We start from the raw sequence: 20,065 nt of genomic DNA, 5'->3' as shown, positions 1-20,065 counted from the left end.
CCACCATCAATCAGAGCTGATACCTGGGATGGAGCAGATTTGCCATTCTTGTCCCAGACCAGACAGGATCCAAAGGTCAGGGTGACTCTGAGTCAGAAGCCAGGCTGGAGAGCAGCGGTCAGTACACCAGGAATTTCAAAGGCCCTGAGGTAAGGAGCTGAGCAGGGGGTGGTCAGGCTGGCCAAGCAGAAGTGCAGGGAAGGAGTTGATTCACATTCATCCATAACTTTAGTTTACAAAGCACTTTCACTAAATGCCCATGACTCATATTACAGGTGAGGAAATGGAGGCCCAGTGAACCCTATTCGTCTGGTGTCACCAGCGTGGCAGCTACTGTTTTGGTCTACCTGGCAGACACGCTTCCTGTGAGGTAACACAGGTAAGCACAGGACCTGAGATCAGACTCTCTCTCCTGAAAAACCTGTCCTTACCCTGAGACCCCCGGGGGAGAAGGCAGCAGAGCTGAGCCAGATGGCAGTGGTGTGCTGGGAAATGCTGGAGCGCCGGCTTGGGGAGGATGTGAATCCTCTCACTTTGGCTTAGTTCAGGCTCCCAGCGTGATGTCGTTGAATGCAGGGTTGGGAAGAGAGGGGCCAGCGGGAGCCAGCTCAGGGCACTGCCCCGGAGAGGGGCGCAGGTTCAGTGCCCGCACAGCCTGGTTGGTCAGCTCTCCCTGCAGTCCTGTGAGCCACGCAAGCTCTTTTCTGCCTGGGTGGGAGCTCATTCCTGTTGTTTGCAAGCAAAGGGCCTGAGCATCCTTCCTGAACCGTGGGGGAGTGGGTCTCAGGGCTGGGGATCTGCCTTCCACCTCCTTGATCTTTCCTCCCCAGCCCCTGGTCCCTCAAGGGAGGGATGACCAGGCCAGGAAGGTGGTAGGAATGCCGAACACCCAGTCGGTCGTGGAAGGGGTGGAGGCGGGGAGGCAGCCTCTCCCTGCCTGGGAGCCCCTTCCTGCTCTCCCTCCAGCGGCCCCTTCCCTCCTGGGCAGCCTCACAAACACAGCTGGGCGATGGCTCCACTTGACATGGCCCAGAGTGGGGCAAAGGCTTTTGATACCTGAGGAGCTGGGCAGGGGGGTACCTGTGCCCTTGTCCCATCCACCCATCACCGCCTGCCCCTGCAGCCTGGAAACCAGGGGACACTGCACAGGTGACTGCAGTGACCCAATTCTGCCCTGCCCTCCTGTCTGGAAGCCCTGTTGAGTTTTCCAGCAGGACATTCTTGGAGTTACTTGCTTAGGAAGCAGGCCTGGCTGATCTTAGGACAACAGAGCGAAAGCCACATCTGAGCGGCTGCAGGGCTCCAGCTTGAATGTGGAAACGCCTGTGTCCTCGGGAGACTGGGTGGCCAACCCAGGCTGGGTCCCTCGGGCTTGGCGACAAGCAGGGCTGTAGTGGATGGGCAGGTATACCCTGACCAAAGGACAGCAGCCACCACTGAGCTTCAGGCAGTGACCTCCATGTGTCCGGAAATTCTCATTTTTAAAGAGAAGCCCAATACCCAAATTTTTATGTGAAATCTCTTGATTTTTAAATGCTGGCAACTAGTTACAAAAACATTTTTTACAATTACATGGGTCCAACTAAACACATCTTCAGGCCACCATCTGCAGCCTCTGGTCTTGAGCCTAAATGGAAATCTCTCACTTCCCTGTGGGGTCTTCCTAGCCAGCCCTTCTAGTACCTCCCTCCCACTGCCAGCCCATGGCTGTGCCCACCCTGAGCCCACTCCCCTGCAGCCCCTCCTACGCTACCCTACCCACAGTGGCCTGAGCCACCCCCTGCTTCCAGACCCCCTGGCTCTCCGCTTTGAAAGTCACACCAGAATAGGACACCCACCCCGTGTCCTTGCTGCAGTCGCCCACAGACCCTCGTGTCCTCCCCAGTCCTTGCAGACAGCAGTCCTCGCCCCAAACCGCTGCTGTCCTACTTGCGCTGATTTTTTGTTTAATTTTTTAAATTATTTTTTTTTGTTTTTTTGGCGGGGAGGCTTGCGGGATCTTAGTTCCGCACCGCCTGCAGTGACAGCTGGTTTCAAGGCTCCCGCATCTCAACTTCTCTGCTCCCGACCTCCTCTCCTCCAGTGATTTCTCTCCCACCCTCACACCGCTCAGTCCCACGAACTCACCCAATAACCAAAGTGATTTCAGCCGCCCCCTTGTGTTCCCAGCTCACCTCCTCTGGTGCCCATGGTCCTCTGAGCCCACAGGGACCTGTGTCCTGGGTCCCCCACTCCCTGCCGTCCTCACCTCCCCCGCCACTGCTCCCCGGGCTCACACTGCTCCAGCCTTGTAGCCTTCCAGATCCTCAGACACGTGTCTGCTCCTGCCCTGGGGGCCTTGATCCTCCCCGTCCCTGCTGCTCTGCCCCCAGAAGCTCCCAGAAGCCTCTGTCTCCTCCTCCAGCCATTGCTCAGATGCCACTTTCTACCTCTCTGGCCACTGTGTTTAAAACGCCACACCCTGGAATGGACAGTGGTGATGGTCGCCCACCATTGAGTGGTACTCAGTGCCACTGAATTGTACACTTAAAAATGGTTAAAATGGTAAAGGTTATGCTAAGTTACGTTTGCCATAACAGAACTGCACAGCCCACTCCCAGCCCTATTTTTCTCCCCAACACTTCTCCTGACACTCTGTATTTTATTCATTTTTTAACTGACTGCCTCCCCCATAGGGTGTCAGCTCCACGAGGGCAGAAACTTGAAGGTTCTGTCCACTGGGGTGTCCATCCAACACCTAAAACAGACCCACTGGAAATAGACTGTGTTTGTCAAACGGCCTCTACTTAGACTGTCCCTGGGAAAAGGGCTGGGACTGTGGGGACATCCCTTTCAGAGTCGCCTCCGCTCACCACCGCCGACAGCTCAAACACCACGGATGGTTTGGAAGGAGTCCTAAAAAGACCCTGAAACATGGTTTATGCCTCAAAGGCAGGTGCTGGCCTGTGGGTCCCCAGGGCAGAGTCAGGGACTGTTGGGACAGGGCAGGTGACGCCAAGGAAAGAGTATAAAAACCACGATGACCTGGGGTGCACCTGTCCGCCTAGGGCAGCAGTGCCAGGAAGCATGTAGACGGTGCCCTTCCAGCGAGTCAGGCACTCCACTCAGCCCAGCCTGGCACCTGAGGCTACGGGACCTCTCGGAGCTGCTGCTTCATTTGTAAATAGGGATGGTGCCATCCCCGGGAGTTGAGAGGAGTGAGGAAAATCATGGAAAGCTAGCACGCCGGAGCTACAGGGCACAGAGGTTTTCCAGGAAGCACGTCCACTTTCAGCCCTGGTGTTTGCTGATGCCCAAGCAGAGCCACAGCGTCCCCACCCACCCACCCCGCCCGGGGACCAGCTCAGCATGAAGATACTCACATGGAAAGGAGTATTTCCCAGAGCAGCCTCCAGAGGGCGCCACCATCACGGCTCTGAGCCACGAGAGCTCAAATTTTGCTGCCAGGCCACCAGCCCACCTCTGTGCCAGGGTGAGGGCGCTGTGGCTTTGCAGATGAAGGGGACCCCAGCAACCCTGCCCCATATCAGGCAGGGCCCCACACACAGCAGATGCCCCTATCCAGGGGGTCTGACCCCGAAGACCTGTAGCCCAGCACCCAGGGCACTTGCAGGGAGGGTGGCCAGAGAATTCGGTCCTCTCCCTGCTCCTCGTCAACCACGGAGACTCCAGAGGCTCAGAGGGATGGGAGCACGTGGGTGCTGCAGGAGTCGGGAGCTCGGGCTACTTGGGCTGGCGCCTGGCTTCGCCCCAAAGGAGGGGAATCCAGACATGTCCCTGCAGAGCCTGAGTGTTCACAACAGCGGTGACCACCTGCCAGCTACCCCATCGCCAGCTGATGAATCTGATGCCAGAAGTCAGGACCCTGAGGCCAATAGTGGCACTGCCCTTCCAGGAACCTGTATGAAGCTCAGCAGGCAGCTGTGCCCGGCTCCCGAGAACAGGCAGCCTGAGGAAGGGAGGGAAGCAGTGCTTCTGACAGGGGCACCCCTCCCCCTGAGACAGGCAGGGGCACACTGCTCCCCAGGCAGAGCCTGTAGGAAGGAGGACGTTAGGCTGCAGGGCTTGAGCCCCTGAAGCAACCACATCTGAAAAAAGGCAAATGCCGCAGGCCAAGATTGCAGCCCCTTCGCCCCTCTCTTTCCCTCCAGGTGCCCCCAGTAGGAACCTCCTGTGCCCCACCCCCTTGTGTGGCAGGCGGCTGGGGGTGAAGCGGGGGGCTCACCGGGAATACTCAGCAGCAGCCTGGCAAGTCTGTATCTACCACCAGGGCGGACCAGCGCTTCCTGCTCACACCCTCAGCCCCCAGGGGTGCGGCAGGGCATCCCGCCAGCCAGGCCCTGTGGCTTAGCTCAGAGCACGGGAGTCACGCCTGAGTGCACAGCGCTGCTCCCCCACTTACCTGCTGGGGAACCTGGGCAAGTCCCCAGCTCTCTGAGCCTCAGACCCCCATCTGTACCATGAGGTAGGCAAAAGGCAGCTGTCCTGAGGCGCAACTAGCCAATCGGATTGAAGGCGCAGGACGAAGGGCACAGCCTGCTGAGGTATGAGTGGGAGGCTGGGTTTGGCTCTGGGTCCGCTCTTCATTGGGGTGATGGCATCCCAGGCCCGAGCAGGTGCTGGGCAGGTCCCTCTCCCTGGCTCCCGTGTCAGCCTGTGGGAGGCGCCACCCGCAAGGATGCCCCCACCTTGCCCTTGCAAAGGTCCACGCCACACATACCTCAGGGCTGCGTGGATTCACAGGTGTTTTATTGGCTTTTCCGTAGGCAGCCTGGATAACTCACGCTGCTAACCAGCCCCTCGACCCCTCACCCTGCCCCTGGCCTCTGTTCTGGGGCCCCGGCTGGGAGCTGTCAGCCTTAACGTCTTCTCCCAAGGCCTTGGAACCACTGGGCCCCCAGCCCCTGGGCTCAGGCTGCCTCCTCAAGAGATAAACCCACTTTTCTCACTGTCTCTCTGTGGGCCAGGCTCCCAAGCCGAGGGCGCATCCCTGCGTCAGGCACAGCCGAGTTCTCCTGAGGAGTGGGCTCCAGCCCAGAGCCCCTTGGCAGTGCCTACCCATCCCAGGCTGAGTCAGACCCTGTACACAGTGTTGCGGGCTCAGGCCTACAGCTTGGTGTTGAGGTGGAAGAAGTGGGGCACTGCATAGGTTGTGGCAGGTGGCACGTGCCACGCAGATGAGGCTGGGCAAAGTCTGTGGCGCAGGGCACTGTCGAAGGATGCAGGGGGGAAGTGCATCAGGCCAGCGGCCATGGGTGAGGGTGCTGCACTGGCCAGGAGGTGGGCTGGGAAGGCCGGGATGACCAGGGGGCTGAAGGGGAGTGTGGCCTGGCCCTTTAAGGGGTCCAGGGTGCCGGCGAAGTTCAGCGGGCAGCGCAGCATGGTGCCCCTGTAGGCCTCTGGGAGGGTGGGCCCCAGAGCCGGGCCCAGCAGGCAGGAGACGGCCAAGTCGGGCCCCACAGACTTGGTCCCACACTCCTTGGCATCCACCTCTTTAAGAAAGGGAGACACTGCCCGCAGTTTTTTGCCGCCATGGACCAAGCCCTCTTCCTCCAGGCTGCGCTTGTTGCCCAGGCCTGGGCTGCTTGGGAAGGTGGTCAGGGGCACAGGGCTTTCGGCAGGGACCTTGGTCATGGGGGACACCCAGCAGGCTTTGGGTTTGGGGTAGGGGCCGCCCCTTCTGGAGCCGCCCTTGTGGAATGCAGAGGGGTGGTCGGCATCCCCACCCCACACCAGCTGGGGCTCTTTGGCTGGCAGCCCCTCCTCTTTGCTAGAAGGCCCTAATAACACCCCATCTTTAAGACTGGGGAAGAAGTCCCGGGGGTGCTGGCTGATAGGCTTCAGCACCTCGGTGGGGTAGGCGTGGAAGCAGCCAGTGAAGATGGGGGCCGACGGGCGAGGGCCCACCTGAGCCTCCTCCTTGAGGCTGCCACTAGGGCCCTGTGTTCCCTCCGGAGGCGTCAGCCGGTGCCTGGAGTTCTCAGCTGGCCCTCCTGGGCTCTGGGGAGTCTCCAGGGGCCGAATAGCTGGGGGTGCCTGGGGCTCCCCACCTGCCCCGTGGTGACAGCCCTCCTCCTGGCACTGCAAGGCCTCCGCCTTGCTCACCTGGGCCAGAAGCTTCTTTTTGGCCAGTGGTGACATGATACCATGTGTCCCTTTGCAGTAGAAGCTGGACAGAAGCCGCCTGTAGGCCTCTGGGCAGCCGCTGGCACCCACGAAGGGCAGAGAGGGCCCAGGGGCTGGGCCTCGCTGTTCCATGCCGTCCTTGGAGGGCTCCTGGCTAGGAAGCCTTGCCAGGTCAGGGGCATCTGTTTTGGTCTTTCCTGGCATCATCTGGAAAGAGAGAAAAGGCCAGGCCTCAGGGCTGGGTGTGAGCCATGCACCCTGACCTGGGGACCTGGTGACAGCAAGGTCCCAAGGGGGCACCCAGGAACCTCTGCCTGCCCTTCCAGCACCTTTGTGCAAAATTTTCAAAAGGTGTCCTATCCTCTGAATAGACACAGCCTGGGGTCAGGACATAGGGATTGGTGAACGGGGTGCAAACTGGAGTTCAGACCCCACCCATCGCACCCACCAGTGCTGCCCTCAGAGGAGGTTCTGGGTGTTCTAGGCAGGGAGCCCTGCGGCCAAGGTGAGGACAGGTACGGGGCGCTGTGAGGGGCAGGGCACAAGGAGGCCCAGGGTTAGCTGGTGGCCCCAGCCGGGCTCAGAGCTCACCTGGTCCACCCGCTTCTCCTCCTTGGCTTTCTTTGGCCTCTCAGTGGCCCCGTCATCCCCCCGAGGCTCCTTGGCCATCTTGTACTGCTTCCTGGGCTTGGAGGGGGGCAGGGGCTTGTCATCCTCTCCCTTCAGGTGCCGCACGTATGGGAGGACCAACCTGAGGGGGAACCGGGCACACTGACCAGGAGGCCAGGCTGGCAGCAGGCTCCCACCGCTCCAGACCCACCCGGCCTCCTCCAGTCCTGGACCGCGAACACCCCTGCCCGGCAAGCACACAGACAACCCATGGGGGCCCGCGCCGTCCCTCGTCTCGTCCAGGAAGACTGCAGTCTGCTCTCCCCGCTCAGGGCCCTGCTGGTCCAACCCTGGGGGGTGAAGGCCCAGGTCCTGTGACCCGGGGGCCTGGCCGTACCTCTCGTAGTGGCGGCGCGTACACGTGGCCGCGCTGGTGCTGCCTGGACTGCCCCCCAGCTCATCATACACGTTCTTCCAGAGGCGGCGGCCAGTCACCTGCAAGGATGCCACGTGAAGGCCTGGCCGGAGGGCACCCCCTGGCCGCGGGGTCCTCACAGCTCGGGGTCCCCACTTGGATGCAGTTTTGCTGCTTCTCCAGCAGTGGGGCGGCGAGGTTGGAGGGGGCTCCCCTGGCCGCCAGCCAGGTCTCCCACCCAGGGGCCGCCTGAGTGCTGGCCCAAGCAGCTTTCCAAGCACGAGGACAGAACAGATGGGAAAGAGAGGAAATCTTGCTTTGAGCAGCAAAGTAGCAGCGGGCAAGGCGGGTCCCTCCTCCCCGTAGCACACAGGGGAACTGGTGAAAGGGCAGGGTTTGGGACGCTGCGTTGTCCTCCTGTCTAGGGGCAAGGGCAGCTCTGTTGGGCTCACTCTCTTCCCCCAGCCTGATGTGCCAGGACATGCAGCAGGGTGAGGCCTCAGAGGTGCTGTCCTTACCAGCTCATAGGCCCCCAGCTTCTCCACAGCCTTGTAGATCTTCCACAGGTTAACTGGAGAAAAGAGAGGGCAGGGCCACTCTCAGTCTTGGCAGGAGGAGGGGGTAGCCAGCAGCCTGTCCCCCTGGCCCTGTCAGGCAGGCACAGAACCAGCACGTACCCAGACAGGGCCACTGGGATGGCTAGGCAGGCCACACCCCGTGCACTGGGGGCCCAGTGGCCTGTGAGGATGGAAATCCAGCCCCACCAACTGCCAGCCCTGTGCCTGGAGGGGGGCACCCTTTCCGTGTGCAACCCCCGTGTGCTGGCAGCGTCCAGGGTCACCCAAAACGGAGGAGCTCCCCAATGCCCTGCCTGGGTGGGGGTCCCCTGCCGGGCGCCCCCCCTCCCTGCCTGCACCCCAGGGACGCACTCTGCTTGAAGCCGAGATGGGGCACCCTCTGGATGGGCGTGTGTCGCTCCTTCATGAACTTGTAGAGGCTGACCAGGAAGGCCTGCTCCTCCTCCCGCTCCCCGCCTGCCTCGGGGGAGTCCTGGGGAAAGAACACGAGGCAGCAGCGTGAGCCCTCAGCTGCTGGGAGGCTGGGGACAGGCGGAACCTCTGGCTGCTGGGGAGGAAAGAGATGCGTGGCCCCCAGGCTCCCACAGGAGGGAGCAGACCCCCAGACCCAGCTCTGGGCTGCATTGGTTGTTCCTGGGGTCAAAAAGGCACAGTTGTCGGCTATTAGTGCCCAGAACCCCAGATCAGGGTCCACAGAGGCCCTGGGAGCAGCCCTGCACCTTCTCCAAGTTCTGACCACTTCCTCCACTTGCTCTGTACTTGTCACATCTGCATCTCAGCTCCTCTACCAAACTGTGAGCTCCTGGCGGTAGGCGCAGTGTCCCCAGGGCTCCCAGCGGCCCCTGTGGTCCAGGTTGAAGGAACAAAAGTGCCTGGTGCTCTCTGGCTCTGTGGCACCACGCCGCCAGGCCTGACTCTGTGACCCGCCCGTCCACGTGCTTAGGGAAGGGGAGACCCTGTCCTGGGCTCCAACTGGCACTTCTGTCAGATGCACAGGCCTTCTGGTTTCTGCTCTCGGGGAATTTCTGCCGATGCTGTTCGTGTGGCTGGTAACTCAGGGCAGGGGGCTATCGTTAGGCTGGGGCTGAGGTCCTGGCAGGGGAGGCCCCAAACACAAGAAGGACTAAAAACACCAGGGCCTAGAACCGTGCAGAGAGCCACGTGCTCCAAAAATACTCTATTCAAGTACCATGTCCGTGATTTTGACTAATCAAAGACCTCTGGTAATAAACAAGCCACCTCGTGTTAATGCACGAAATTGGAACACATTGGAGCCCAAGGCAGGTGTTTTCTGGAGCCTCAGAATGAAGGCGCTCTGACCACAGCTCTTCAAATGAATGTGCTCTTCTATTCCTCTTCTCTGAACTCCAGGCAATCTGTTAAAACCTGTTCCCACTTGCAGCTACTCTTCTACATAAATCAGGATTTCTACTCCAGCCTGTGCCACCAACGCAAATGGCTGAAAAGCACAACGCTGAGGAGTGGAGGCTGACCACTCTGACCACGCTGGTCAACACGGCTGCGTTGATCTCACGAGGTGCCTCTAAGGTCCATGTTATAAATTTGGATGGACGGAAGGATGTAAATGTAGTTTTACATCGTAGAATAGTGCTTTTATCTGTTTCATAGATCAGGGTTCCAGGTAATCCTCATTTGATAAAAGGGTTCTGCTATAGAAACCAAGCCTGAAACCCTAGCCAGGGGTGACGGGTGAGCCTTCCTGTCTGCCCAGCTCCTAGCGCCCAGTGCAGGGCCCAGGACGGTGGGGCTGGGCCCCTCTCCAGGCTCTCTGCAGGATGGGGAGTAGGGAACACATGTCCAGGGAGTCTCCACGTTCGCCTGGGAGGCTGCACACAGGTGGGGCGGGGGTGAGGGAGGGGCAGGGAAGAGGGCCCCGGGGGGATTGTCCAACTCACCTCCAGCTGGACGGGGCTCTGGCTCCTGTTCTGCTCAGCATCGGGTTGAGGAGACACAGGTGGGTCTAGGGGGTCACCGTCCTCTGACTGTTTCCTTTTGCCTTTGACAGGAGGTGCTGGAAGGAGAGGAAGAGGGAGAGAAGGAGGGAGGAGGGAGAGAATGTGAGATGCTGGCAGGGAGGAGCGGGCGGCAGGAGGGCCAGGTGGGGGTGAGTCCTTGCCGCCGTCCTCTGCACGCGGTCCCGGCTGCTACAGGCAGCCCTCTAAACGCACACAGGGCTCCCCCGACTCTGCCCTCCTCCCCTCTCAGCCCCACCAGGCCCCACCCACGCCACACCTGCCCCTTTTCCTTCCTCCATTCCAGCCCTCTGCCCACAACTTTGAAGGAAACCCTAAATCACCTTGGGGTCAAGTGAGAGGAGACCGGCACTGGGGCCGTGGTGCTCGGGGAAGTCACGTCTCCAAAACCCGCCCCACATTCAGGCAGAAAGTTTGGGAAAGCTGCGGAGGCTTCCATGTTTGTGGACCCCCAAAGCACCACGGGGGGCTGCTTGGACCATAAACCCTCCAGGAATAATCAAGAAGAGGGTAAGTTCCTATTTGTGAAGCACCCAGCCTTTGCCTGAGCATCAGCAGAGTCCTCACTGCCCCTAATTAGGCCACACGCTCCCCTCACCTGCACGGTCCCTGGTGACCCTTCAGGTCTCACCTGACAAGTCGCTTCCTCGGGGTGGCCCTTCCCAGCCCCCAGCCAAGCACAGCACTTCTCTCTAGTCATCCTCTAGCCATCCTCACACCATCCAGATGGGCCATCCAGACTGAGATGCCCATGGCTCATCTGGCCTCCTGAGAGTTTCGTGAGGCCGCCCAGCAACCCACAAAGTAGGTGGCAGGTAAGCGAGAATGACTGCGTCTCACAACAACCTGACAGAGGGGAGGGAGGAGCCAGGGGCTTGGTTTCACTAAGGGCATCCTGAGAGCTGATGGCTGCAAAGACACAGCACCCCTGCCGCTGCCAAAGTACAGCCACTGGGAGCTGCTCTGGCTGGCAGCAGGTGTGAGACCGGGAGCCCATGTCTTCTGACCACCTTTTTTCTTTTTTCTTTTTTTCTTTCCTTTCTCCTTTTCGTTAATCTTGCAAGAATTGTTCTGGTTTGCTCCAACTCAAGAAATCCTTACTGCTGGGAACCTGAAAGATTCCCCCTCCAACCCAGACAGAAAAAGAATATCCTTAAGAACAAGAAACCCGCGCCAGAGTGACCCACAAGGTCAGCAGTACCCAGAAGCACGAGCTGCAGAACCTCCGGCCGCTGGACAGTGTCCCCTTGGGTAGCTGTTCACAAGGGCGCTGTGCAGGTTCTTGGCTCTGTGTCCCTGGCCCTTTCATGTATGTTCTCTCATTGAGTCCCAGAGGAATCCCATTTTAAGGGAGGCTGGGGGGACTGAAGCCAGAGAGGTTAAGTTGCTTGCCGCCCTGAGGGACCAGATTCAAAACAAGGTCTGTCTGACCACCAGTCCAGGGGCCTGGCCTCGCCACCACTGCGGCTACTGTATCACCAACACTGCAAAGCCTTGGTGGAGAGTCCAAATAAACCTGGAAGAGAAACCGAGTCTAACACTTGTCAAGCATGAGTTGGGCCTGGGCCGTCCTTGCAGGCTGGCTCCTGACCACTGGAGACACAGTCAATCTCCAGAAATAAGTGGGTGCTAATGACTGCCCCCCACCAGACTGATGCCTTTCCAGCCAGGTCCTTGGGCAAATCTGTGCCTCAGTCTCCCCTTCTGTGAAATGGGGAGAGAAGGATGCTGGAGTCCTTTGCTGACTGTCCATGAATCCTGAAGCCTTCCAGGTCATGGGCACGCCTGCATCCTCCTGCTTTTCTCCTTTCCCTTCCTGCCTTCTCTGCTCTGCTTTCACATCCTCTCTCTCCCTTCTTGCCTGAAGGGAAAATGCTCGGCTCCGAAGGAGTCTCTCTGCCGTGTTCCTGTGATGGGGCTTCTCACTGAAGCCCTCTCGCAAATTTGCTACAAGTCAAAGTCACTGTCCTCGGGCCTCAGAGAAATAAGGTGGTGGGACTGGAATCACCTGGGGAGCATTTAAAAGACATGATGCCTGGGCTTCCCTGATGGCGCAGTGGTTGAGAGTCCGCCTGCCGATGCAGGGGACGCGGGTTCGTGCCCCGGTCCGGGGGGATCCCGCGTGCCGCGGAGCGGCTGGGCCCATTGGGCCATGGCCGCTGAGCCTGCGCGTCCGGAGCCTGTGCTCCACAACGGGAGAGGCCACAGCAATGAGGGGCCTGTGTACCGCAAAAAAAAAAAAAAAAAAAAAAGACACGATGCCTGTCTCCCACCCTACCCCCACCTGAGTTTGATTTAAGGTCTTGCAAAGGGCATCAGAGTTTAAAGCTCCCCAGGGGAGCTGAGAGGACAGACAGGTTGAGAGCCACAAGGCCAGGGTGGCCCTAGCCCCTCCTGCTCAGTTCCAGAGTTGGTGAGCTCTGCCTGGGCCACTCTCTCCTGGGAAAATCTCCTGGAGCCAGGCACTTGGGTTACCTGGAAAGGAGGTCACCAATCTGAGCTGTTTAACTCCAGACGGGAAAGGGATTATAGCTTCCCTCGAGCCACAAAGGGAAACACTCTATCTCTGTGTGCGGCTGAGTCCCAGAGTGAAGCCGGCCTCCGTTCTCTCCCACCCAGGACTGGTGTGCTCGCTCATCCTGGCAGGGCCTTCTGGGCCCACACCCTTGCAGCCCTGGATGAGGGAGGGTGGGGAGAGTCTTTGCCCTCCTTCCCCAGCCTGTCCTGTCCCTGGCTGTCCTGTCCTTCTCTTCCCCAATCCTTGGTAGATCAGGGTTCCGGGTAAATCTTCATTTGGAAAGAGAGTTCTGCTACGAGAAATAAGTTTGAAACCCCCTGCTATAGGTGCCGGGTGAGTCCTCCTGCCTCCCAGCTCCCAGCTCGCACACCTCGCAATGCAGGCAGGGCCCGAGACAGCGGAGCTGGGCCCCTTTCCTGGCTCTGCAGGGAAGGGAAGGGGCTTACAGACAGGCCATCCCAGTCTCCCAGCCACATCCAGCGGCAGAGGCAGGAGAAACCCACCTGCCGCTGAGTGACCGCTGCTGCCATGAGCCACTGAGTTCCTGTCTTGCCCCGAGCTTATGGGTGTGTGGATCCCCTCTGAGCACAAAGCCTCAGGTGCCCTATTGTAATAGAGGTGGATTCAGTTACAAAAAGAAAACCTCTGCTCTCCAAAGGCATGCCCTTCAGACATCGCCTTTTCCATCCAGGAAGCAATAATGACAATAATGGTTATTATTTATCTGTTTACTTTAATCTACCTGGAATCTGTAAGGTATGAGGGGCTTCCCTGGTGGCGCAGTGGTTAAGAATCTGTCTGCCAATGCAGGGGACAAGGGTTCGAGCCCTGGTCCGGGAAGATCCCACATGCCGCAGAGCAACTAAGCCCGTGCGCCACAACTACTGAGCCTGCGCTCTAGAGCCCATGAGCCACAACTACTGAGCCCTAGTGCCACAACTACTGAAGCCCGCGCACCTAGAGTCCATGCTCCTCAACGAGAAGCCACCGCCTTGAGAAGCCCGCGCACCGCAACAAAGAGTAGCCCCCATTCGCTGCAACTAGAGAAAGCCCGCATGCAGAAACGAAGACCCAACACAGCTAAAAATAAATAAATTTATAAGGTAAGAGATAGGGATTTAACCATACTTCCCCATGGGTGGGTGGTCCCAGTATTGACTGAGTGTGATCTCCTCCCCCAATAATGTGAAACGCTACTTTTCCCACAATCTACAGGCTTGTAAGGAACACTTTGGGGGCTGGTTTTGGACTTTCTATTCTGCTTGATTCACTGTGGAATGCTGGACTCATGCACAGTTTTAATTTCTGTAGCCTTGTAACACAACTTACTATTCAGAGCATAAGTCCCCCATCATTACTCCTCTTAGAAAATTCCTTCTGAAGTTTAGGATAATTCTGTCACACAGAAAGGAAAGAAGAAAAGGAAGGAAGGGAGGGAGGAAGCGGGGAGGGGAAGGGAGGAAGAAAAGAAAAGAAGAAGAAAAACCACTGAGGTTTTGATTGAATTGCATTTACGTTTAGAAATTACTTTGAAAAATAATAACACCTTTCTGACAGTGCATCTTCCTCTGCAGGACCACGTGTCTCCGCAGATTCAGGTCTCCCTCTGCAGTGCTCAGAGGTTCCTGCTCACAGGCCCTGTGCGTCCCTGTTGAGCTTATTTCCCGGAGTTTTGTGCAGCTAGACAATAGTGTGAGAAGAGCCCTGACAATGACAGCAGGGCTAAGCTCACAGCCCGCTGCCATTTCCTCATCTCGGGGGCCCTTGTGACCCAGCCCCTCACTGGCAGCGAGGGGGCGTGGCAGGTGCTGGGCAGTGGGATGGCTCAGGCCCCTCCTGTGTTAGGAATCTGTCTCTGTTCAGCTCCATGGCTCTGTGGAAGTCAAGCTTAACCCTAGATCCTAAAACCGCAGCAGTGAAGAGGTTAATTTCAGTCGCTGGCTGCAAAAGAGATTCCCGAAGTGAAGCCCACCTGTTCTCAGGCTCCTTTCTCCCTCTCTTTCCACACTATGTACTCCACCAACTGAAATCAGTCTCTGCTAGGCCCTGGACTAGGCACTTCTGTACACTAGCTCACTGCATCTTCCCAGCACCCAGTGGGTATTATTTCCCCCCCTTTAACGATACAAGACCTGAGGCTCTGAGAGGGTCAATAACTTGCCTGAAGTCACACAGCTTACTAGTGGCAAAGCTGGGATTTGGAACCAGTGCAGTCTGCCTGTCCCAAGACACTGAACCCTGAGATCTAGAGTTTTTTAATGGGAGCAGGGAGACCCCAAGTTCCTTCTCTGTGCTCAGAGGGTGCCCATTTGCCCACCCTCCCTGGGGGATCTGCAGTCTCCCACCACAGCATTCCCGTTAGTCTGCTGCCCTGCCAGATGAACTGAAAGCAGATGAGAGTGGAGCAGGAGGAGGGATGGGTAGGGGGCTCTGACTGCACACAGGTGCTTCTGTACCTTAGTTTACCTGTCTATAAGGTGGGTGTGTTAGACGCCATGGGCCCAACGTTCTAAGCAGAACAAAGCGAGAAACGAGGCTCCCCCTACCAACCACAGTTGACTGTGTGCACATGTGTGCGTGCATCCCTCAGTGGGGTCTGAGGTCTGCCCCTCCTGCTCACTCCCCGGTGTGTCTCAGCGCCTGGAGTCCTGCCCCGCAGAGAGCAGGTGCTCCAAAAACACAAGCCCCACTGAGCCTCACGGATGCAGTATGAGCTCCCTGACCTCAGATAGTGCTGATGCTGAGAGCCGCCTGGCTGTGACTAGTTCAAGGCCTGCCTCTCTCTCTCTTTCTCTCTCTCTCTCCCTCCTCCTCCCGCCCCTCCCCCGCCTCATTCACCCTTGGTGTGATGGAAAGGAAGCGACACTTCCTTTCATGAAAAGTCACCCACTGGGAGCACCGTGTCAATTACCACAATAATGGTAACAGCAGCCTCAATAACAACCAGCAGACGCGGCCACACCTCCTCGCCTAAGGCCGTTGGCTTAAGTTTCTCTGAGCTTGAGCTGGAGCTGAAACAAAGACAGCCTTTGAAGCGGCCAGTCCACTCTGTGGCCCAGGAGCCGGCTGCCTGGCAGTCCCCGTGTGGAGCTCGCTCCAGCGTGGTTTGGGGAAGGGGGACCTGCCAAGGGCTGTGCTCCAGCCAGCGCTAAGGACAGACGGACGACCGGGACATGGAAGCCCAGAGGGCACAGGGTGCAGCTCCCAACCCAGCCCTGCCTCTGGGTCTCAGCTGGGGGAAGAGGGGGGTCAGGGTCTAGGAACATCTGGGGCCAAGATGACAGCCTTGAGTGTAGAAAAGTGGGGGCATGGGGGCACCAAATACGACATTGCCAACTCCCAAGCCCTGTTGGAATTTGGCCGCTCTTTAGCCAGCTCTGGGATATCCTAAAAGACCCTGTTCCAGGATGGGGCTGAATCCCCACTGTCCGTCCCCTCCAAGTCTGGGTGATATTTGACAATAACAGTAACAGCTCCATCTATGGACCGTTTCCTGTGTCCTCACGGACTACATTTCCTGCACCTACTCCACCTATGGGGGAACCAGGCTTGGCAGCGGCTTGTCCAAAACACTAGCCAACAGTAGAGGCACAGCCAGGACGGAGCTGTGTCAGCTGCCTAACCTCTGCCTGGGGCACTCGTTTGCCTCTCAGCTTTTCCGCTCCGCTCCTAGAGCACCCCACACCCTCCGCCAAGGATGGCTCTCCAAGTCGGTACCGCAAGGTCCCAGAGGGAGGGTGGGCCATCCCAGGCCAGTTTCCAGAACCATTGCGAAGGGAGAGAGGGGCGGGGTCTTAGAGGCCTGATTCGTCCTCACTGCCAGACCAGGGCTGGTCTGTAAGCCTCAGTTTCCCAGACTGTAACTCATACAAGAAGGAGCTGATTCCCTGAGGTCTTTTCTACCTCTGCCGTTGCAAGTTCGAGGCCCCAGACGGGTCCCCGGGGCTTGTACGGACTCTGGAACTCCACTCCCGTGGCCCAACCCACTAGCTGCCATCTCCCATCCCTCCTCTGCCCTAACACGGCCTGTGGGCGCAGAGACCCCAAGCCCCCAACCCTGGTGCTCGGGAGGGGACAAGAAGCACCTGTTATCCTCTCCTCGGCCCCGCGGACCCCTCCTCGATAGCTGACGACCCCGCCAACAAAGGGACCCTGGGTCTGGCCAGCGAAGTGCCGCCGGACCCGCACCCTGAGCCTTCGGGGGTCCGGCAGCCGGCGACCCCCACCCCTATCCCAGCGTCCGCGGGGCTGGAGGACGGGAGCCCGGCCTGGCCGCGCCCTCTGAACACCCTGCGCAGAGACCGAGACGAGGCAACCGTGTCGTGGTCCCAGGCTCGGACTGTGCGCGAAGCCAAACACTTCTCGCACGCTCGCAGCCCGCGCACCGCCACTCCTCTTCTCTCCCCCCACCCCACCGCCCCCATCACTCCCGGGGCCGCCATCCCGTCCATCCTGGAGACCCGAGGAGAGAAAAAAGAGACAGGAGAAAGATGCGCCGAGCAAAAAGGGAAGCTACTTCTTCCCTGCCGTGGGGAGCGTGGGGGGGGGGCGGGGTGTGTAGAGGAGGGTGGACAGGAGACAAGAAGAGGAGAGACAAGAAAAGAAAAAAGGGAAGGGAAAAGAAAAAGAGAAAGGGTAGGGGGCGAGGAGCCGGTAACCGCCGAAGGATCAGCACGCCCCTCGGCTGAAAGAGGAACAGTTGATTCTTCAAAATGCATTGAGCAAGTTCTTCAAAGCCCGCGCAGAGTCACTTTCAGGAAACGGCGGCCGCAGTGGAAAACGTCCCGCGCGCCCAGCGGACCCCGGTGCCCCTTTCTCGGCGGCGCCGGCGGGTTCTGAGAACCACCGGGATGTGACGTCGAGAGCGGGTGGGGGGCCGGGGGGGCTGCAGGCAGAGAACTGCTGCGGACAGCTGTCACAACAAATTAGCTGAGACCAGCTCGAGATTGAAAACCACAGCAGGAAGTGGGATGACAGAACCGTACAGAACTTGGTAAATTTCAGTCAAAAGACGACAAGAGTTTCGAGATAAACGCCCGGGAAGCCCCTGGCCGCCAAAACTTTTTGTCTTTCTTTTTTTCGAAGAGCGCGCGCCGACACCGGGCCTCACCCTCCCGCTCGGGGCGGGGGGAGCGGGCGCCCCGGTCCAGGCTAGGTCCCCGCGTCCTTGCCCTCGAGTCCACCCCCGGCCCCGCTAGCCCCCCAAGGCAGCACCGACGGCTACGAGCGCCGGGGGAGACCTGGCGCCGCAACTTCGCCCTCCCACGGGGCCGCCAGCCCCATCCCGGGCCGGACCACAGAGCCGCTTACCCATGGCCCGGCGAGGTCCAGAGGCTCCAGCCCGAGACGCTCCGCACTTTCCGATCTCCCGACCCCGCACTCTCAGCGATACTGACCCGCCGCGCAGCTTGCCAGCCGCCTCCCCGTGGCCCCGCCTCGCCCCGCCCGCCCCCGCTCCGCTCTGGGCTCCGGTTGGCGGGTCCGATTCTTCCGCGAGGGGCAGGGACCGCCCCCTGAGGCAGGGGAAATCTGGGAGTTGTAGTGTGCTCTTCCCCTCCCCAATCTCAAACACCGCGCAACTAGGCTCCTCACCTGGAGGGACTGAGGCAGGACACCCAGGAGTCACTGCTGCCTTGTGCCTCTGGAGGCAAAACTCGAGCCTTGGAAAAATCCTCCTTGCTCCTCAGCAGGGAACTGGGGGTCTGGGTGGTGTGAGCAAAGCCCTTCTGACTTTGACTTGAACTCGGTGGAAAGCATTGTCCATCTCCCTCCCAGCCCAGCATATAAGTAGAGATGGTTGGTGTTAGCTAAACAAGGACCCCGCCCAAAGTAGCAAGTCTTTGGCCAAAGCTCTGTGGGGTCCCAGAAATGCCTGGGACAGGAAACCTGATATATGTGGACGGCCAGTGTCCACATATATCTCAACGACAGAGAGGACAGCTACAAAGTGAGCAGTCGAAAGAGGGGGCATGACCCCTGCTTGGAGGGGTGAGGCTTCGGGTGGAGTGGGGGCCCGAGGAGATGCTGAGCCAGCTGCAGCAGGGCTTCTGCTGGAGGGAGAAGTAACTCAGCCATACTGATGTCACAGAAGAGGAAACCGAGGCTTGGGTTTGAGAGATCAAGGTCTGGAAGCATCACTCACAATAGCCAAAAGGTGGAAGCAACCCAGAATCCATTGATGGATAAATGGGTGAACTGCGGTTTGTACACACAACGGAATATCACTCAACCTGAAAAAGGAAGGAAATTCTGACATGTGCTACAACATGAATGAACCTTAAATAGACCGGACACAAATGATAAATACTGTATGATTCCACTAATAGCACTTAGAGTCAAATTCATGGAGCCAAATAGTAGAATGGTGGTTGCCAGGGGCTGGGGGGCAGGGGGAATAGGGAGTTAGTGTTTAATATGTAAGGAGTTTCAGTTTTGCAAGATGAAAAAGTTTGGGAGATGGATGGTGGTGATGGTTGCACAACAATATGAATGTACTTAATGTCCCTGAACTGTACACTTAAAAATGGTTAAAATGGTAAATTTTATGTGATATATATTTTACCTCAATTTGAAGAAAGAGCCTAAGGTCTCAGCGTGTGGCTAGCTAGGACTTAAACCCTGTTCCTAACACAAGAGTCGGCACCCACAATTTTGTTGATTAGTTTTACTACAAACAGCTCTATGCATTTCCTAATTTTATAGGCTAAAACTGAGGCTCTCGGGAATTCCCTGGCGGTCCAGTGGTTAGGACTCCACGCTTCCAATGCAGGAGGCATGGGTTCCATCCCTGGTCGGGGAACTAAGATCCCACAAGTCTTGCGGCCAAAAAACAAACAAAAAACAAAAAAAAACGGAGGCTCTGGAGGATTAATCAGCTCAAGTAAATCAGCTGGTAAGTGGTGGAGCCTGAGCTAAATCCAGGCATCAGAGCTCCAGTACAGGCCCCTTCAACCGTTTCCCTCAGCATCTATTGGCAGTGCTGTTAACTGAATCAAGGACCACGGCCTGAGGAGGAGAAAGCGTAAGGGGGAAGATTTGAGTGCTGGTGAGGATGTGGTGGGTCAGCAAGATGTCCAGAGGTAGCTGGCACTGAGGCCTGGAATCCAGGAGCAAGGCGCAGATTGGAAATACAGATGGTTAAGGAGCCCTTGTACCCAGGCACCCACCAACCAGGTTTGCATCTATTACTGCCCAGCCATCACCCTAAACAAATGGACCAGGGTTGTAGGTTGGTGACCCTGAAACCCTGTCCCTTACGCTTTGGCTCTGAGATGGAAGAACTCTCCAGGCTCAGCCCAGAGTGGACAACACTGTGGGCTCCCTTGTCTACCCCATAATGGGTTGGTTTGTAAAAGCCAGTGCTTGTAGATTTGGTAACAGACACGTCATCAATAATAGTAACTGCCTAGAACAATTGTTATAATGGTGGTTATAATAGTGCACCCCACTTCCCAGTTTACAAGCTCTCTCCAGGAGAGCTGAGGCCGTGGTGGTAGATGCTACGTGGAATGCCATCAGGTAGCTTTGTCCATTCTTGTTTTCTTTGTGGCGGGGGGGGGGGGTGCATACTGCACGGCTCGCGGGACCTTAATTCCCCAACCAGGGATCGAACTTGTGCCCTTGGCAGTGAAAGCTCGGAGTCCCAACCACTGGACCACCAGGGAATTCCCTCGTCCATTCTATAAGGATTGTTTGCCCAAGGTTCAGGATGGAGACCAGGACGCTGCCCTCACCATCCCAACTAGGCCAACCCCACCCTCCCAGATTGGATAGACGCGCTGCCTGACAAAGCAGCAGCTCATCCCACACGGGATAGAGTTATTCT

The 20,065-nt window shown here is 58.1% G+C and overlaps 1 protein-coding gene across 2 annotated transcripts; it reads right to left on the bottom strand.

Annotated features, from left to right (window-relative positions):
• Window positions 1-3,384: 3,384 nt before the first annotated feature.
• ARID5A (AT-rich interaction domain 5A) lies at window positions 3,385-17,734 on the bottom strand. Of its 2 annotated transcripts, none has more exons than XM_082641766.1 (7): window positions 17,551-17,734; window positions 9,645-9,760; window positions 8,080-8,200; window positions 7,669-7,721; window positions 7,133-7,230; window positions 6,718-6,877; window positions 3,385-6,333 (listed from the first exon to the last, which is right to left on the bottom strand). In XM_082641766.1, the coding sequence occupies exons 1-7, from the start codon at window positions 17,552-17,554 to the stop codon at window positions 5,107-5,109; spliced, it is 1,779 nt and encodes a 592-aa protein (XP_082497892.1). In that variant the 5' UTR covers window positions 17,555-17,734; the 3' UTR covers window positions 3,385-5,106. The 2 variants fall into 2 exon arrangements, with proteins under 2 accessions (XP_082497892.1, XP_082497893.1); XM_082641767.1 differs by lacking the exon at window positions 17,551-17,734 and adding an exon at window positions 10,924-11,487.
• Window positions 17,735-20,065: the final 2,331 nt, after the last annotated feature.

This window comes from Mesoplodon mirus (genome assembly GCF_964341445.2).
Source record: "Mesoplodon mirus genome assembly, chromosome: 14".
Classification (NCBI taxonomy): Eukaryota; Metazoa; Chordata; class Mammalia; order Artiodactyla; family Ziphiidae; genus Mesoplodon; species Mesoplodon mirus.
The sequence above is the reverse complement of the archived record's forward strand: the minus strand, read 5'-3'. Positions and strand labels throughout refer to the sequence as shown.